A 17,761-nucleotide genomic window follows, 5' to 3' on the forward strand; every position below is an offset into this window, starting at 1 on the left:
GAAATCCTTCAAACAATTTACCCACAACAGACGTTAAGCTGACTGGTCTATAGTTCCCAGGGTCACTTTTAGACCCCTTTTTGAATATTGGTACCACATTTGCTTGGCGCCAGTCTAGTGGGACAGTCCCTGTCCATAAAGAGTGCTTGAATATAAGATACAGCGGTCTGTCTATCACATTATTTAATTCTTTTAGTACCCGGGGGTGTATGCCATCTGGGCCTGGTGACTTGACTATTTTGATATTATTTAGGCGTTTCTGAACTTCCTCCTGGGTTAGGTGGGTGATATTTAGCTGAGGGTTTACTTTATCACTCTGCATTTCCTCCGATAAATTGTTTTCTTTTGTGAAAACAGTGGAGAAGAAGCTATTGAGTAGGTTTGCTTTACCCTCATCGCCCTCTATGATTTTACCCAGGTTATTTTTCAATGGGCCAACTCCATCAGTTTTAATCCTTTTACTGTTTATATTGTTAAAGAACAGTTTGGGATTCGTTTTACTTTCCTTGGCAATTAGTCTCTCTGTCTCCTCTTTTGCTATTCTTATTTGTTTCTTACAGATTTTGTTTTTTTCCCTATAAGATATTAGCGCTTCCTCGCTGCCTTCTTGTTTAAGTTTACCGAAAGCCCTTTTTTTGTTTTTCATTGCCCTCTTGACTTCCTTATTTAGCCACATTGGCTTCCTCCTATTCCTAGCCCTTTTATTCCCATAAGGTATGTACCTTCTACAGTGACTATGTAGGACTGTTTTGAAAATTTCCCATTTTCTATCCGTGCTCCTATTACTGAAGATACTATCCCAGTCTATAAGGTGAAGGGCATCTCTTAGCTGATCAAACTTTGCCCTCCTGAAGTTCAGTGTTTTTGTGACTCCCTTGCTGGGCACCTACTGAAGCACATGTGGAATTGTATAATGTTGTGGTCACTATTTCCCAGGTGCCCCCCGACCTGTACCTCAGTTATTCTGTCTGGCCTGTTAGTTAATATTAAGTCTAAAAGGGCCGTCCCTCTAGTTGGTTCCTGCACAAGTTGTGACAAATAATTGTCTTTGATAATTGACAGAAACCTGTTTCCTTTCTGAGATCTACAGCTTTCGGTTTCCCAGTCTATATCGGGGTAGTTGAAGTCCCCCATAATAATCACCTCGTTATTTTTTGCTACTTCGTCTATTTGTCTCATTAATAGACTTTCCGTGGCTTCTGCTATATTTGGTGGTTTATAACAGACTCCTATGATAATTTTATTATTGTTTTTTGCCCCGTGTATCTCCACCCATAAGGACTCGACCTCCTCATTTCCCTCCCATACATCCTCCCGTATTGTAGGCTTTAGACACGTCTTTACATATAGACAGACTCCACCCCCTTTCCGACTTCTTCGATCCCTTCTAAACAGACTGTAACCCTGTAAGTTAACTGCCCAGTCATAGCTTTCATCTATCAAGCTTTTTGTTATCAAGAATTGATAACAAAAAAATTTGAGATGTATGGAGAGGACAGGTTATATACTGGAGATTATGTATGGGGAGGTATCAGGAGATTAGGACTGAGATGTATGGAGAGGACAGGTTATATACTGGAGATTATGTGTGAGGAGGTATCAGGATATTAGGACTGAGATGTATGGAGGGGACAGGTTATATACTGGAGATTATGTATGGGGAGATATCAGGAGATTAGGACTGAGATGTATGGAGAGGGTAGGTTATATACTGGAGATTATGTATGGGGAGGTATCAGGTGATTAGGGCAGAGATGTATGGAGAGGACAGGTTATATACTGGAGATTATGTATGGGGAGGTATCAGGAGATTGGGGCAGAGATGTATGGGGAGGACAGGTTATATACTGGAGATTATGTATGGGGAGGTATCAGGAGATTAGGACTGAGATGTATGGAGAGGACAGGTTATATACTGGAGATTATGTATGGGGAGATATCAGGAGATTAGGACTGAGATGTATGGAGAGGGTAGGTTATATACTGGAGATTATGTATGGGGAGGTATCAGGTGATTAGGGCAGAGATGTATGGAGAGGACAGGTTATATACTGGAGATTATGTATGGGGAGGTATCAGGAGATTAGGACTGAGATGTATGGGGAGGACAGGTTATATACTGGAGATTATGTATGGGGAGGTATCAGGAAATTAGGACTGAGATGTATGGAGAGGACAGGTTATATACTGGAGATTATGTATGGGGAGGTATCAGGAGATTAGGGCAGAGATGTATGGAGGGGACAGGTTATATACTGGAGATTATGTATGGGGAGATGTCAGGAGATTAGGACTGAGATGTATGGAGAGGACAGGTTATATACTGGAGATTATGTATGGGGAGGTATCAGGAGATTAGGACTGAGATGTATGGAGAGGACAGGTTATATACTGGAGATTATATATGGGGAGGTATCAGGAGATTAGGACTGAGATGTATGGAGAGGACAGGTTATATACTGGAGATTATGTATGGGGAGTTATCAGGAGATTAGGACTGAGATGTATGGAGAGGACAGGTTATATACTGGAGATTATGTATGGGGAGATATCAGGAGATTAGGGCAGAGATGTATGGAGGGGACAGGTTATATGCTGGAGATTATGTATGGGGAGATATCAGGAGATTAGGACTGAGATGTATGGAGAGGACAGGTTATATACTGAAGATTATGTATGGGGAGGTATCAGGAGATTAGGACTGAGATGTATGGAGAGGACAGGTTATATACTGGAGATTATGTATGGGGAGATATCAGGAGATTAGGACTGAGATGTATGGAGAGGGTAGGTTATATACTGGAGATTATGTATGGGGAGGTATCAGGAGATTAGGGTAGAGATGTATGGAGAGGACAGGTTATATACTGGAGATTATGTATGGGGAGGTATCAGGAGATTAGGGCAGAGATGTATGGAGACGACAGGTTATATACTGGAGATTATGTATGGAGAGATATCAGGAGATTAGGGCAGAGATGTATGGAGGGGACAGGTTATATACTGGAGATTATGTATGGGGAGATATCAGGAGATTAGGACAGAGATGTATGGAGAGGGTAGGTTATATACTGGAGATTATGTATGGGGAGGTATCAGGAGATTAGGGCAGAGATGTATGGAAAGGACAGGTTATATACTGGAGATTATGTATGGGGAGGTATCAGGAGATTAGGGCAGAGATGTATGGAGAGGACAGGTTATATACTGGAGATTATGTATGGAGAGATATCAGGAGATTAGGGCAGAGATGTATGGAGGGGACAGGTTATATACTGGAGATTATGTATGGCGAGGTATCAGGAGATTAGGAGAGAGATGTATGGAGGAGACAGGTTATATACTGGAGATTATGTATGGGGAGGTATCAGGAGATTAGGGCAGAGATGTATGGAGGGGACAGGTTGTATACTGGAGATTATGTATGGGTAGGTTTCAGGAGATTAGGAGAGAGATGTATGGAGGAGACAGGTTATATACTGGAGATTATGTATGGGGAGGTATCAGGAGATTAGGGCAGAGATGTATGGAGAGGACAGGTTATATACTGGAGATTATGTATGGGAAGGTATCAGGAGATTAGGACTGAGATGTATGGAGAGGACAGGTTATATACTGGAGATTATGTATGGGGAGATATCAGGAGATTAGGACAGAGATGTATGGAGAGGGTAGGTTATATACTGGAGATTATGTATGGGGAGGTATCAGGAGATTAGGGTAGAGATGTATGGAGAGGACAGGTTATATACTGGAGATTATGTATGGAGAGATATCAGGAGATTAGGGCAGAGATGTATGGAGGGGACAGGTTATATACTGGAGATTATGTATGGGGAGATATCAGGAGATTAGGGCAGAGATGTATGGAGGGGACAGGTTATATGCTGGAGATTATGTATGGGGAGATATCAGGAGATTAGGACTGAGATGTATGGAGAGGACAGGTTATATACTGAAGATTATGTATGGGGAGGTATCAGGAGATTAGGACTGAGATGTATGGAGAGGACAGGTTATATACTGGAGATTATGTATGGGGAGATATCAGAAGATTAGGACTGAGATGTATGGAGAGGATAGGTTATATACTGGAGATTATGTATGGGGAGGTATCAGGAGTTTAGGACTGAGATGTATGGAGAGGATAGGTTATATACTGGAGATTATGTATGGGGAGATATCCGGAGATTAGGACTGAGATGTATGGAGGGGACAGGTTATATACTGGAGATTATGTATGGGGAGGTATCAGGAGATTAGGACTGAGATGTATGGAGAGGATAGGTTATATACTGGAGATTATGTATGGGGAGATATCAGGAGATTAGGACAGAGATGTATGGAGAGGGTAGGTTATATACTGGAGATTATGTATGGGGAGGTATCAGGAGATTAGGACTGAGATGTATGGAAAGGACAGGTTATATACTGGAGATTATGTATGGAGAGATATCAGGAGATTAGGGCAGAGATGTATGGAGGGGACAGGTTATATACTGGAGATTATGTATGGGGAGGTATCAGGAGATTAGGACTGAGATGTATGGAGAGGACAGGTTATATACTGGAGATTATGTATGGGGAGATATCAGGAGATTAGGACAGAGATGTATGGAGAGGGTAGGTTATATACTGGAGATTATGTATGGGGAGGTATCAGGAGATTAGGGCAGAGATGTATGGAGAGGACAGGTTATATACTAGAGATTATGTATGGGGAGATATTAGGAGATTAGGGCAGAGAAGTATGGAGGGGACAGGTTGTATACTGGATATTATGTATGGGGAGGTTTCAGGAGATAAGGGCAGAGATGTATGGAGGGGACAGGTTATATACTGGAGATTATGTATGGGGAGGTATCAGGAGATTAGGGCAGAGATGTATGGAGGGGACAGGTTATATACTGGAGATTATCTATGGGGAGGTATCAGGAGAATAGGACTGAGATGTATGGAGGGGACAGGTTATATACTGGAGATTATGTATGGGGAGATATCAGAAGATTAGGACTGAGATGTATGGAGAGGATAGGTTATATACTGGAGATTATGTATGGGGAGGTATCAGGAGTTTAGGACTGAGATGTATGGAGAGGATAGGTTATATACTGGAGATTATGTATGGGGAGATATCAGGAGATTAGGACTGAGATGTATGGAGGGGACAGGTTATATACTGGAGATTATGTATGGGGAGGTATCAGGAGATTAGGGTAGAGATGTATGGAGAGGACAGGTTATATACTGGAGATTATGTATGGGGAGGTATCAGGAGATTAGGACTGAGATGTATGGAGAGGATAGGTTATATACTGGAGATTATGTATGGGGAGATATCAGGAGATTAGGACAGAGATGTATGGAGAGGGTAGGTTATATACTGGAGATTATGTATGGGGAGGTATCAGGAGATTAGGACTGAGATGTATGGAAAGGACAGGTTATATACTGGAGATTATGTATGGAGAGATATCAGGAGATTAGGGCAGAGATGTATGGAGGGGACAGGTTATATACTGGAGATTATGTATGGGGAGGTATCAGGAGATTAGGACTGAGATGTATGGAGAGGACAGGTTATATACTGGAGATTATGTATGGGGAGATATCAGGAGATTAGGACAGAGATGTATGGAGAGGGTAGGTTATATACTGGAGATTATGTATGGGGAGGTATCAGGAGATTAGGGCAGAGATGTATGGAGAGGACAGGTTATATACTAGAGATTATGTATGGGGAGATATTAGGAGATTAGGGCAGAGAAGTATGGAGGGGACAGGTTGTATACTGGATATTATGTATGGGGAGGTTTCAGGAGATAAGGGCAGAGATGTATGGAGGGGACAGGTTATATACTGGAGATTATGTATGGGGAGGTATCAGGAGATTAGGGCAGAGATGTATGGAGGGGACAGGTTATATACTGGAGATTATCTATGGGGAGGTATCAGGAGAATAGGACTGAGATGTATGGAGGGGACAGGTTATATACTGGAGATTATGTATGGGGAGATATCAGAAGATTAGGACTGAGATGTATGGAGAGGATAGGTTATATACTGGAGATTATGTATGGGGAGGTATCAGGAGTTTAGGACTGAGATGTATGGAGAGGATAGGTTATATACTGGAGATTATGTATGGGGAGATATCAGGAGATTAGGACTGAGATGTATGGAGGGGACAGGTTATATACTGGAGATTATGTATGGGGAGGTATCAGGAGATTAGGACTGAGATGTATGGAGGGGACAGGTTATATACTGGAGATTATGTATGGGGAGATATCAGGAGATTAGGACAGAGATGTATGGAGAGGGTAGGTTATATACTGGAGATTATGTATGGGGAGGTATCAGGAGATTAGGGCAGAGATGTATGGAGAGGACAGGTTATATACTGGAGATTATGTATGGGGAGATATCAGGAGATTAGGGCAGAGATGTATGGAGAGGACAGGTTATATACTGGAGATTATGTATGTGGAGGTTTCAGGAGATTAGGGCAGAGATGTATGGAGGGGACAGGTTATATGCTGAAGATTATGTATGGGGAGGTATCAGGAGATTAGGGCAGAGATGTATGGAGGGGACAGGTTATATACTGGAGATTATGTATGGGGAGGTATCAGGAGAATAGGACTGAGATGTATGGAGAGGACAGGTTATATACTGGAGATTATGTATGGGGAGATATCAGGAGATTAGGACTGAGATGTATGGAGAGGATAGGTTATATACTGGAGATTATGTATGGGGAGGTATCAGGAGAATAGGACTGAGATGTATGGAGAGGACAGGTTATATACTGGAGATTATGTATGGGGAGATATCAGGAGATTAGGACTGAGATGTATGGAGAGGATAGGTTATATACTGGAGATTATGTATGGGGAGATATCAGGAGATTAAGGCAGAGATGTATGGAGGGGACAGGTTGTATACTGGAGATTATGTATGGGGAGGTTTCAGGAGATTAGGGCAGAGATGTATGGAGGGGACAGGTTATATACTGGAGATTATGTATGGGGAGGTATCAGGAGATTAGGACTGAGATGTATGGAGGGGATAGGTTATATACTGGAGATTATGTATGGGGAGGTATCAGGAGATTAGGACTGAGATGTATGGAGAGGACAGGTGATATACTGGAGATTATGTATGGGGAGATATCAGGAGATTAGTACTGAGATGTATGGAGGGGATAGGTTATATACTGGAGATTATGTATGGAGAGATATCAGGAGATTAGGACAGAGCTGTATGGAGAGGGTAGGTTATATACTGGAGATTATGTATGGGGAGATATCAGGAGATTAGGGCAGAGGTGTATGGAGGGGACAGGTTGTATACTGGAGATTATGTATGTGGAGGTTTAAGGAGATTAGGGCAGAGATGTATGGAGGGGACAGGTTATATACTGAAGATTATTTATGGGGAGGTATCAGGAGAATAGGACTGAGATGTATGGAGAGGACAGGTTATATACTGGAGATTATGTATGGGGAGATATCAGGAGATTAGGACTGAGATGTATGGAGGTGATAGGTTATATACTGGAGATTATGTATGGGGAGATATCAGGAGATTAGGGCAGAGATGTATGGAGGGGACAGGTTATATACTGGAGATTATGTATGGGGAGATATCAGGAGATTAAGGCAGAGATGTATGGAGGGGACAGGTTGTATACTGGAGATTATGTATGGGGAGGTTTCAGGAGATTAGGGCAGAGATGTATGGAGGGGACAGGTTATATACTGGAGATTATGTATGGGGAGGTATCAGGAGATTAGGGCTGAGATGTATGGAGGGGACAGGTTATATACTGGAGATTATGTATGGGGAGGTATCAGGAGAATAGGACTGAGATGTATGGAGAGGACAGGTTATATACTGGAGATTATGTATGGGGAGATATCAGGAGATTAGGGCAGAGATGTGTGGAGGGGATAGGTTATATACTGGAGATTATGTATGGGGAGGTATCAGGAGATTAGGACTGAGATGTATGGAGAGAACAGGTTATATACTGGAGATTATGTATGGGGAGGTATCAGGAGATTAGGACTGAGATGTATGGAGAGGACAGGTTATATACTGGAGATTATGTGTGAGGAGGTATCAGGATATTAGGACTGAGATGTATGGAGAGAACAGGTTATATACTGGAGATTATGTATGGGGAGGTATCAGGAGATTAGGACTGAGATGTATGGAGAGGACAGGTTATATACTGGAGATTATGTATGGGGAGATATCAGGAGATTAGGGCAGAGATGTATGGAGGGGACAGGTTATATACTGGAGATTATGTATGGGGAGATATCAGGAGATTAAGGCAGAGATGTATGGAGGGGACAGGTTGTATACTGGAGATTATGTATGGGGAGGTTTCAGGAGATTAGGGCAGAGATGTATGGAGGGGACAGGTTATATACTGGAGATTATGTATGGGGAGGTATCAGGAGATTAGGACTGAGATGTATGGAGGGGATAGGTTATATACTGGAGATTATGTATGGGGAGGTATCAGGAGATTAGGACTGAGATGTATGGAGAGGACAGGTGATATACTGGAGATTATGTATGGGGAGATATCAGGAGATTAGTACTGAGATGTATGGAGGGGATAGGTTATATACTGGAGATTATGTATGGAGAGATATCAGGAGATTAGGACAGAGATGTATGGAGAGGGTAGGTTATATACTGGAGATTATGTATGGGGAGATATCAGGAGATTAGGGCAGAGGTGTATGGAGGGGACAGGTTGTATACTGGAGATTATGTATGTGGAGGTTTAAGGAGATTAGGGCAGAGATGTATGGAGGGGACAGGTTATATACTGAAGATTATTTATGGGGAGGTATCAGGAGAATAGGACTGAGATGTATGGAGAGGACAGGTTATATACTGGAGATTATGTATGGGGAGATATCAGGAGATTAGGACTGAGATGTATGGAGGTGATAGGTTATATACTGGAGATTATGTATGGGGAGATATCAGGAGATTAGGGCAGAGATGTATGGAGGGGACAGGTTATATACTGGAGATTATGTATGGGGAGGTTTCAGGAGATTAGGGCAGAGATGTATGGAGGGGACAGGTTATATACTGGAGATTATGTATGGGGAGATATCAGGAGATTAGGGCAGAGATGTATGGAGGGGACAGGTTATATACTGGAGATTATGTATGGGGAGGTATCAGGAGATTAGGGCTGAGATGTATGGAGGGGACAGGTTATATACTGGAGATTATGTATGGGGAGGTATCAGGAGAATAGGACTGAGATGTATGGAGAGGACAGGTTATATACTGGAGATTATGTGTGAGGAGGTATCAGGATATTAGGACTGAGATGTATGGAGAGAACAGGTTATATACTGGAGATTATGTATGGGGAGGTATCAGGAGATTAGTACTGAGATGTATGGAGGGGATAGGTTATATACTGGAGATTATGTATGGAGAGATATCAGGAGATTAGGACAGAGATGTATGGAGAGGGTAGGTTATATACTGGAGATTATGTATGGGGAGATATCAGGAGATTAGGGCAGAGGTGTATGGAGGGGACAGGTTGTATACTGGAGATTATGTATGTGGAGGTTTAAGGAGATTAGGGCAGAGATGTATGGAGGGGACAGGTTATATACTGAAGATTATTTATGGGAAGGTATCAGGAGAATAGGACTGAGATGTATGGAGAGGACAGGTTATATACTGGAGATTATGTATGGGGAGATATCAGGAGATTAGGACTGAGATGTATGGAGGTGATAGGTTATATACTGGAGATTATGTATGGGGAGATATCAGGAGATTAGGGCAGAGATGTATGGAGGGGACAGGTTATATACTGGAGATTATGTATGGGGAGGTTTCAGGAGATTAGGGCAGAGATGTATGGAGGGGACAGGTTATATACTGGAGATTATGTATGGGGAGGTTTCAGGAGATTAGGGCAGAGATGTATGGAGGGGACAGGTTATATACTGGAGATTATGTATGGGGAGGTATCAGGAGATTAGGGCTGAGATGTATGGAGGGGACAGGTTATATACTGGAGATTATGTATGGGGAGGTATCAGGAGAATAGGACTGAGATGTATGGAGAGGACAGGTTATATACTGGAGATTATGTATGGGGAGATATCAGGAGATTAGGGCAGAGATGTGTGGAGGGGATAGGTTATATACTGGAGATTATGTATGGGGAGGTATCAGGAGATTAGGACTGAGATGTATGGAGAGAACAGGTTATATACTGGAGATTATGTATGGGGAGGTATCAGGAGATTAGGACTGAGATGTATGGAGAGGACAGGTTATATACTGGAGATTATGTGTGAGGAGGTATCAGGATATTAGGACTGAGATGTATGGAGAGAACAGGTTATATACTGGAGATTATGTATGGGGAGGTATCAGGAGATTAGGACTGAGATGTATGGAGAGGACAGGTTATATACTGGAGATTATGTGTGAGGAGGTATCAGGATATTAGGACTGAGATGTATGGAGAGAACAGGTTATATACTGGAGATTATGTGTGAGGAGGTATCAGGATATTAGGACTGAGATGTATGGAGAGAACAGGTTATATACTGGAGATTATGTATGGGGCGGTATCAGGAGATTAGGACTGAGATGTATGGAGAGAACAGGTTATATACTGGAGATTATGTATGGGGCGGTATCAGGAGATTTGGACTGAGATGTATGGAGGGGACAGGTTATATACTGGAGATTATGTATGGGGAGGTATCAGGATATGAGGGAAGAGATGTATGGAGGGGACAGGTTATATACTGGAGATTATGTATGGGGAGGTATCAGAAGATTTGGACTGAGATTTATGGAGGAGACAGGTTAAAGGTTCATTCAGACGTCTGTAGAAATCGGTCCGAGATCGACCTCAATGCACAGACGGACCGCAGCTCTTCTGACCCGAGCATTACAGCTTCATAGAATATAAGAAGCCATCACTCTCCTGCCGGGAGTCCTGCGGCCGGTCTGTGCATCGTGGTCTGATCTCGGACCGATTTGTACGGACTTCTGAATGCACCCTATGGTTGAGGAAAGGGCGAATTGCAGGAATGTTTTCTCAGTTGGGGACAGCAGGAGGTGCTAAGTGTTGGTAGATGTCACCATATAGTGCTCACGTAATACTATTGCAATACACCGCTACGTAATTCTGGTAGACTTCAGTCTGTTTTCGGGGGGTTCCTGTCCTTGGGAACATCTTTTGAAATGAGGAATGTCGGAACGTCTTTACTTTTCTACTCTATTAAACATTCCTGCCTATAGGAGGTCTGTGCTGAAGTATGAGGTCCGGGCATAAGTTATATGTAAAGTCAACAGAAGAGGAAAACTGGAGGACTCTGAAGGTGATTCTCTAATTTTAGGTAGAAGTATTTCATAAATGATCTTTCTTGGCGGCTCGGTGACACACTGATGGAGTGCAGATTTTGGTTCTCCACCCTCCGCTGCGCTGGGGAAATCCTTCCTCAGGAACATTGTTTCCACAGCCAGCAGAATATTTTTCCTTTCTGTAGGATTGATCTGTCTGGACGTCCCTGTAACCGTAGGTAAATGTTAAGTCACTTATCACTTCTGTTCCTCCATGTTCTCCATGAAAGGTCAGCGTATATATCTTCTGGTCGGCCTCCGACATTCTGTATACAGAGACGGACGGATCCTTTCCAGTTGTATCTAAAGTCTTGTGTTTCTCTCCATGTAGCTCACGCTCTTCCCATGTTCCGAGAGCCCAGACAGAGGAGCACACGGAAACAGCTCGAAAAGGATCGTCTGGACCCCTTAAAGTCACACAAACCAGAGCCACCTGTCGCCGGGCCAGGTAAATGTCATATGTTGTACCCTGCACCGTCATCCGTCTCCGCCAGCAAACATTGGCGCACGTGTATTATCTTCTTTATCCTGCTGTTAGATCATTTAATACTCAAGAAAAAAAACGAGGGAAAAAATTGTTTGCAACTTTTTCCCTCCAAAATGTTGAGAAAGGAGCCCTTGGTAAGTACCGGTTAGCACCTGCCTCTAACAGAAGCGACCAGAGCAAGCTCACATCTCTGCATTTTAACTTCTTAAATGCCCTCAAGTTAGGGCTATGTGGATGGAAGAATAAAAAAAAAGTTAAAGTTCTTGGAAGAAGAGGGAAAAGAAATTAACGAGGGTGCAAAAGAGGAAAAATCTACAGATGAGACGACAACTTTTAACAGTTTGTTATGGGCATAAGGGGCAGGTGCCTGAAATGGACCAAAGCCTCATCTGATACATAAGATGAGACAAGTATCATAAATGGCATCTGATGAGCTGCAAACATTGCTATAGAATGAAAACTTACACGTTCCCTTTAAATTAAAGGGATATTCCAATTTTAGTTAAAAAAAGGTCCACTTTGTACACTTCGTATAGTAAAAGTTTTATACAGCTCTTTAATAGGAGTACAAGGATGTTCAAAAAAGACATAATATAAATCTGGGCTGGGAACTAGAGGTATAAAGTACCCCCACACCCTGCTAAATATATATATATATATATATATATATATATCAAGTGAATGGTGGAGTACTCCCATAACGTATAAACAACCAAAAGCACAAAAAAGTGGAGTAATTGAAAACCACCAAACAGGAATATTGACCAAACTTATTAGCTAAATATTAAAACATTCATCACCAATACGGGTATGTTAAATAGGTCTATTAAGGAGGAAATAAGTAGGGGGGCATCACAATCCAATGCAAAACATGTGGATGACAACAGCAAAACATGTGGATGACAACAGCAAACACTGTATAGGTCAATCCCAGTAATAAACCATTAGGGAAAGACAAAACAATATAGAGTAATAGAGATAATAAAGTGACATGTGCTGTTAAGTATCTGATGTAGCGCTTGCCCATGAGTGGGGGAGGATTGGATGAGCCCACCACAGCTGCCCGACGCGCGTTTTGTACAATGCTTTTTCAAGAAAGGTGAGGGTTGATTACTATCCTGCCATGTATATATACCCCCTCAACCAGGTGGCAGGTAATGCGGGGCATGAACTCTGTAGCCCACACCGCCGCCGTCATGGCCATGTGCGCGTGTCAGGTAGACAACCCAGTGACATCATATACACGCACTATTGACAGTCAGGGGAGGCCCACCAGAAGCCATTTTTTATGAAGTCCTATAGGTGCGGCCATTGTAGCAGTGATTTGAAACCGATATCCTGAAAGAAGGGAAGGTAAAAAGAATAAGGGAGAAATGCAAATGGGCATAAGTAAAAAAAAAAAAAGAAATAAAAGGAAAAAGAAGATGGAAATAAATGGACACAGCACCATAATCTAGAGATGAAAGTGCGGAGTGCGGTTGTACAATAAAAGGTATAAAATATGTAATCCAACATTTGTTAAGGAAGTAAATAGTGTGCAAAAATGCAAACATGCAATGTTTAAGGTGCATATAAACACAAATATAAAAAACAATTAGGAATGCAGAAAAATATATTAAAAAAATAATAAAAATAGTAATAATAAAATAAAAATGAAAAAAATGTCTAATGTAGTTTTTGTATCAATTCTTAATGGATTTCAGGATCCGTATGTCCATCACATGGTCAGCAAGCAGAGATCTTATCAACTTTGAGGAATCTATTTAATTTAAGTATAGTAAAAAAAAAAAAAAAAAAATGAGAACATCCTTTTCAGTATAAATGTTTGTTGTCCCCGGTATTGTTTTTGTATGCAGTTTCGGTACAGTGTGACGGGAGCAGTTATTGCGGAGTCTTTCTGGGATCGGTGCTCCGTGTATTTTGGCCGTGCCCTTTATGAGGGTTCAGACATCATCACAAGGGTCCTTTGTACGGTTTTATTGCAGGAAGCAAAATTACTGCATCGACCCATTACAAGTGCCCGGAAATGAGAACGCACAATGCAAAAAGATTTCCTCCGGCCGTCCTCAGACCTGACGTGACGCTTTACTCCTCAATATAGTAACCACCTCTGCAGACTCTAAACTTAGCGCTCTTACTGGACTACATGAGTGTACCCAAAATGACGAAGAGCGCCCATCATTGATGAGTAAGGATCTCACAATGTGCTAGGGGGACCCTTCAGTAAAAAATAAATGAATCCTGGAGATTTGTCAGGAGATAATTAATTATTTGAATAAACCAAATGGTTTCACAATATAGAGAAAAAGGACAATGATGTCACAGTACAGAGATAATACACACAGTGATGTCACAGCACAGGGATAATACACACAGTGATGTCACAGTACAGGGATAATACACACAGTGATGTCACAATACAGAGATAATACACACAGTGATGTCACAGTACAGGGATAATACACACAGTGATGTCACAGTACAGGGATAATACACACAGTGATGACAGAATACACAGATAATACACACAGTGATGTCACAGTACAAGGATAATACACACAGTGATGTCACAGTACAGAGATAATACACACAGTGATGTCACAGTACAGAGATAATACACACAGTGATGTCACAGTACAGGGATAATACACAGTGATGTCACAGTACAGGGATAATACACACAGTGATGTCACAGTACAGGGATAATACACATAGTGATGTCACAGTACAGAGATAATACACACAGTGATGTCACAGTACAGGGATAATACACACAGTGATGTCACAGTACAGGGATAATACACACAGTGATGTCACAGTACAGAGATAATACACACAGTGATGTCACAGTACAGGGATAATACACACAGTGATGTCCAGTACAGAGATAATACACACAGTGATGTCACAGTACAGGGATAATACACACAGTGATGTCACAGTACAGAGATAATACACACAGTGATGTCACAGTACAGGGATAATACACACAGTGATGTCACAGTACAGGGATAATACACACAGTGATGTCACAGTACAGAGATAATACACACAGTGATGTCACAGTACAGGGATAATACACACAGTGATGTCCAGTACAGAGATAATACACACAGTGATGTCACAGTACAGGGATAATACACACAGTGATGTCACAGTACAGAGATAATACACACAGTGATGTCACAGTACAGGGATAATACACACAGTGATGTCACAGTACAGAGATAATACACACAGTGATGTCACAGTACAGGGATAATACACACAGTGATGTCACAGTACAGGGATAATACACATAATGATGTCACAGTACAGAGATAATACACACAGTGATGTCACAGTACAGGGATAATACACAGTGATGTCACAGTACAGAGATAATACACACAGTGATGTCACAGTACAGGGATAATACACACAGTGATGTCACAGTACAGCGATAATACACACAGTGATGTCACAGTACAGCGATAATACACACAGTGATGTCACAGTACAGGGATAATACACACAGTGATGTCACAGTACAGGGATAATACACATAGTGATGTCACAGTACAGAGATAATACACACAGTGATGTCACAGTACAGTGATAATACACACAGTGATGTCACAGTACAGAGATAATACACACAGTGATGTCACAGTACAGGGATAATACACACAGTGATGTCACAGTACAGCGATAATACACACAGTGATGTCACAGTACAGCGATAATACACACAGTGATGTCACAGTACAGGGATAATACACATAGTGATGTCACAGTACAGAGATAATACACACAGTGATGTCACAGTACAGTGATAATACACACAGTGATGTCACAGTACAGAGATAATACACACAGTGATGTCACAGTACAGGGATAATGCACACAGTGATGTCACAGTACAGGGATAATAAACACAGTGATGTCACAGTACAGAGATAATGCACACAGTGATGTCACAGTACAGGGATAATACACAGTGATGTCACAGTACAGGGATAATACACACAGTGATGTCACAGTACAGGGATAATACACATAGTGATGTCACAGTACAGAGATAATACACACAGTGATGTCACAGTACAGGGATAATACACACAGTGATGTCACAGTACAGGGATAATACACACAGTGATGTCACAGTACAGAGATAATACACACAGTGATGTCACAGTACAGGGATAATACACACAGTGATGTCCAGTACAGAGATAATACACACAGTGATGTCACAGTACAGGGATAATACACACAGTGATGTCACAGTACAGAGATAATACACACAGTGATGTCACAGTACAGGGATAATACACACAGTGATGTCACAGTACAGAGATAATACACACAGTGATGTCACAGTACAGGGATAATACACACAGTGATGTCACAGTACAGGGATAATACACATAATGATGTCACAGTACAGAGATAATACACACAGTGATGTCACAGTACAGGGATAATACACAGTGATGTCACAGTACAGAGATAATACACACAGTGATGTCACAGTACAGGGATAATACACACAGTGATGTCACAGTACAGCGATAATACACACAGTGATGTCACAGTACAGCGATAATACACACAGTGATGTCACAGTACAGGGATAATACACACAGTGATGTCACAGTACAGGGATAATACACATAGTGATGTCACAGTACAGAGATAATACACACAGTGATGTCACAGTACAGTGATAATACACACAGTGATGTCACAGTACAGAGATAATACACACAGTGATGTCACAGTACAGGGATAATACACAGTGATGTCACAGTACAGAGATAATACACACAGTGATGTCACAGTACAGGGATAATACACACAGTGATGTCACAGTACAGCGATAATACACACAGTGATGTCACAGTACAGCGATAATACACACAGTGATGTCACAGTACAGGGATAATACACATAGTGATGTCACAGTACAGAGATAATACACACAGTGATGTCACAGTACAGTGATAATACACACAGTGATGTCACAGTACAGAGATAATACACACAGTGATGTCACAGTACAGGGATAATGCACACAGTGATGTCACAGTACAGGGATAATAAACACAGTGATGTCACAGTACAGAGATAATGCACACAGTGATGTCACAGTACAGGGATAATACACACAGTGATGTCACAGTACAGGGATAATACACACAGTGACGTCACAGTACAGGGATAATACACACAGTGATGTCACAGTACAGGGATAATACACAGTGATGTCACAGTACAGAGATAATGCACACAGTGATGTCACAGTACAGGGATAATGCACACAGTGCTGTGACAGTTAATAATAATAATAATAATTTTTATTTTTTTAACGCCAACATATTCCGCAGCACTTTACAAAGTGATGTCACAGTAAATTTACAAGCAGAGTGATAATATTTAGAATTGTTGGAATGCTTTGTCTCCGCTCCCACATTTTTGCAGACCTTTCTGTTGGGTCATAGACAGTCCAGGTGCCTTCCCTGCGGTCTTCTGGCTGAGCTGTCTCTCAGGTCTCTCGGCTTAGTTGTGCGCTGTTTATCTTACACAGACTTTTGTACATTTTCTGCATTGTTACATCAGCCGGGCTGTTTTTCTTCTTCTTGAGTCATCCATGTAACCACATCTTTATATCTTTTCTTAATCTTGTCTTGATAAAGTTTTCTCCAGATGAAAAATAACTTCCAGCAGTCCTGTCGATTGCAAATACAAAGTAAATCTGTGTTTGACTTACAAATACGTGTGTACAATGGATGGACCATCTTTCTCCCGCATTTACATGGCGACACGATTTACTTTGCTGATTTGTTTAGATCAATAACGTCGTCACGT

General features: G+C 41.6%; 1 protein-coding gene across 3 annotated transcripts in view; it reads left to right on the forward strand.

The window, feature by feature from the left end:
- The window catches only part of WDR70 (WD repeat domain 70), a 372,583-nt gene that overhangs the window by 326,552 nt on the left and 28,270 nt on the right, over positions 1-17,761 (forward strand). For all 3 annotated transcript variants that reach the window (XM_073681819.1, XM_073681803.1, XM_073681812.1), the window contains exon 16: positions 11,756-11,872. In XM_073681819.1, coding sequence (XP_073537920.1) covers positions 11,756-11,872 — 117 coding nt within the window. The remainder of the gene's footprint in view (positions 1-11,755; positions 11,873-17,761) is intronic.

Source organism: Phyllobates terribilis, unplaced genomic scaffold (genome assembly GCF_046119375.1).
Source record: "Phyllobates terribilis strain yellow unplaced genomic scaffold, ASM4611937v1 Scaffold_1__5_contigs__length_1240528914, whole genome shotgun sequence".
NCBI lineage: Eukaryota > Metazoa > Chordata > Amphibia > Anura > Dendrobatidae > Phyllobates > Phyllobates terribilis.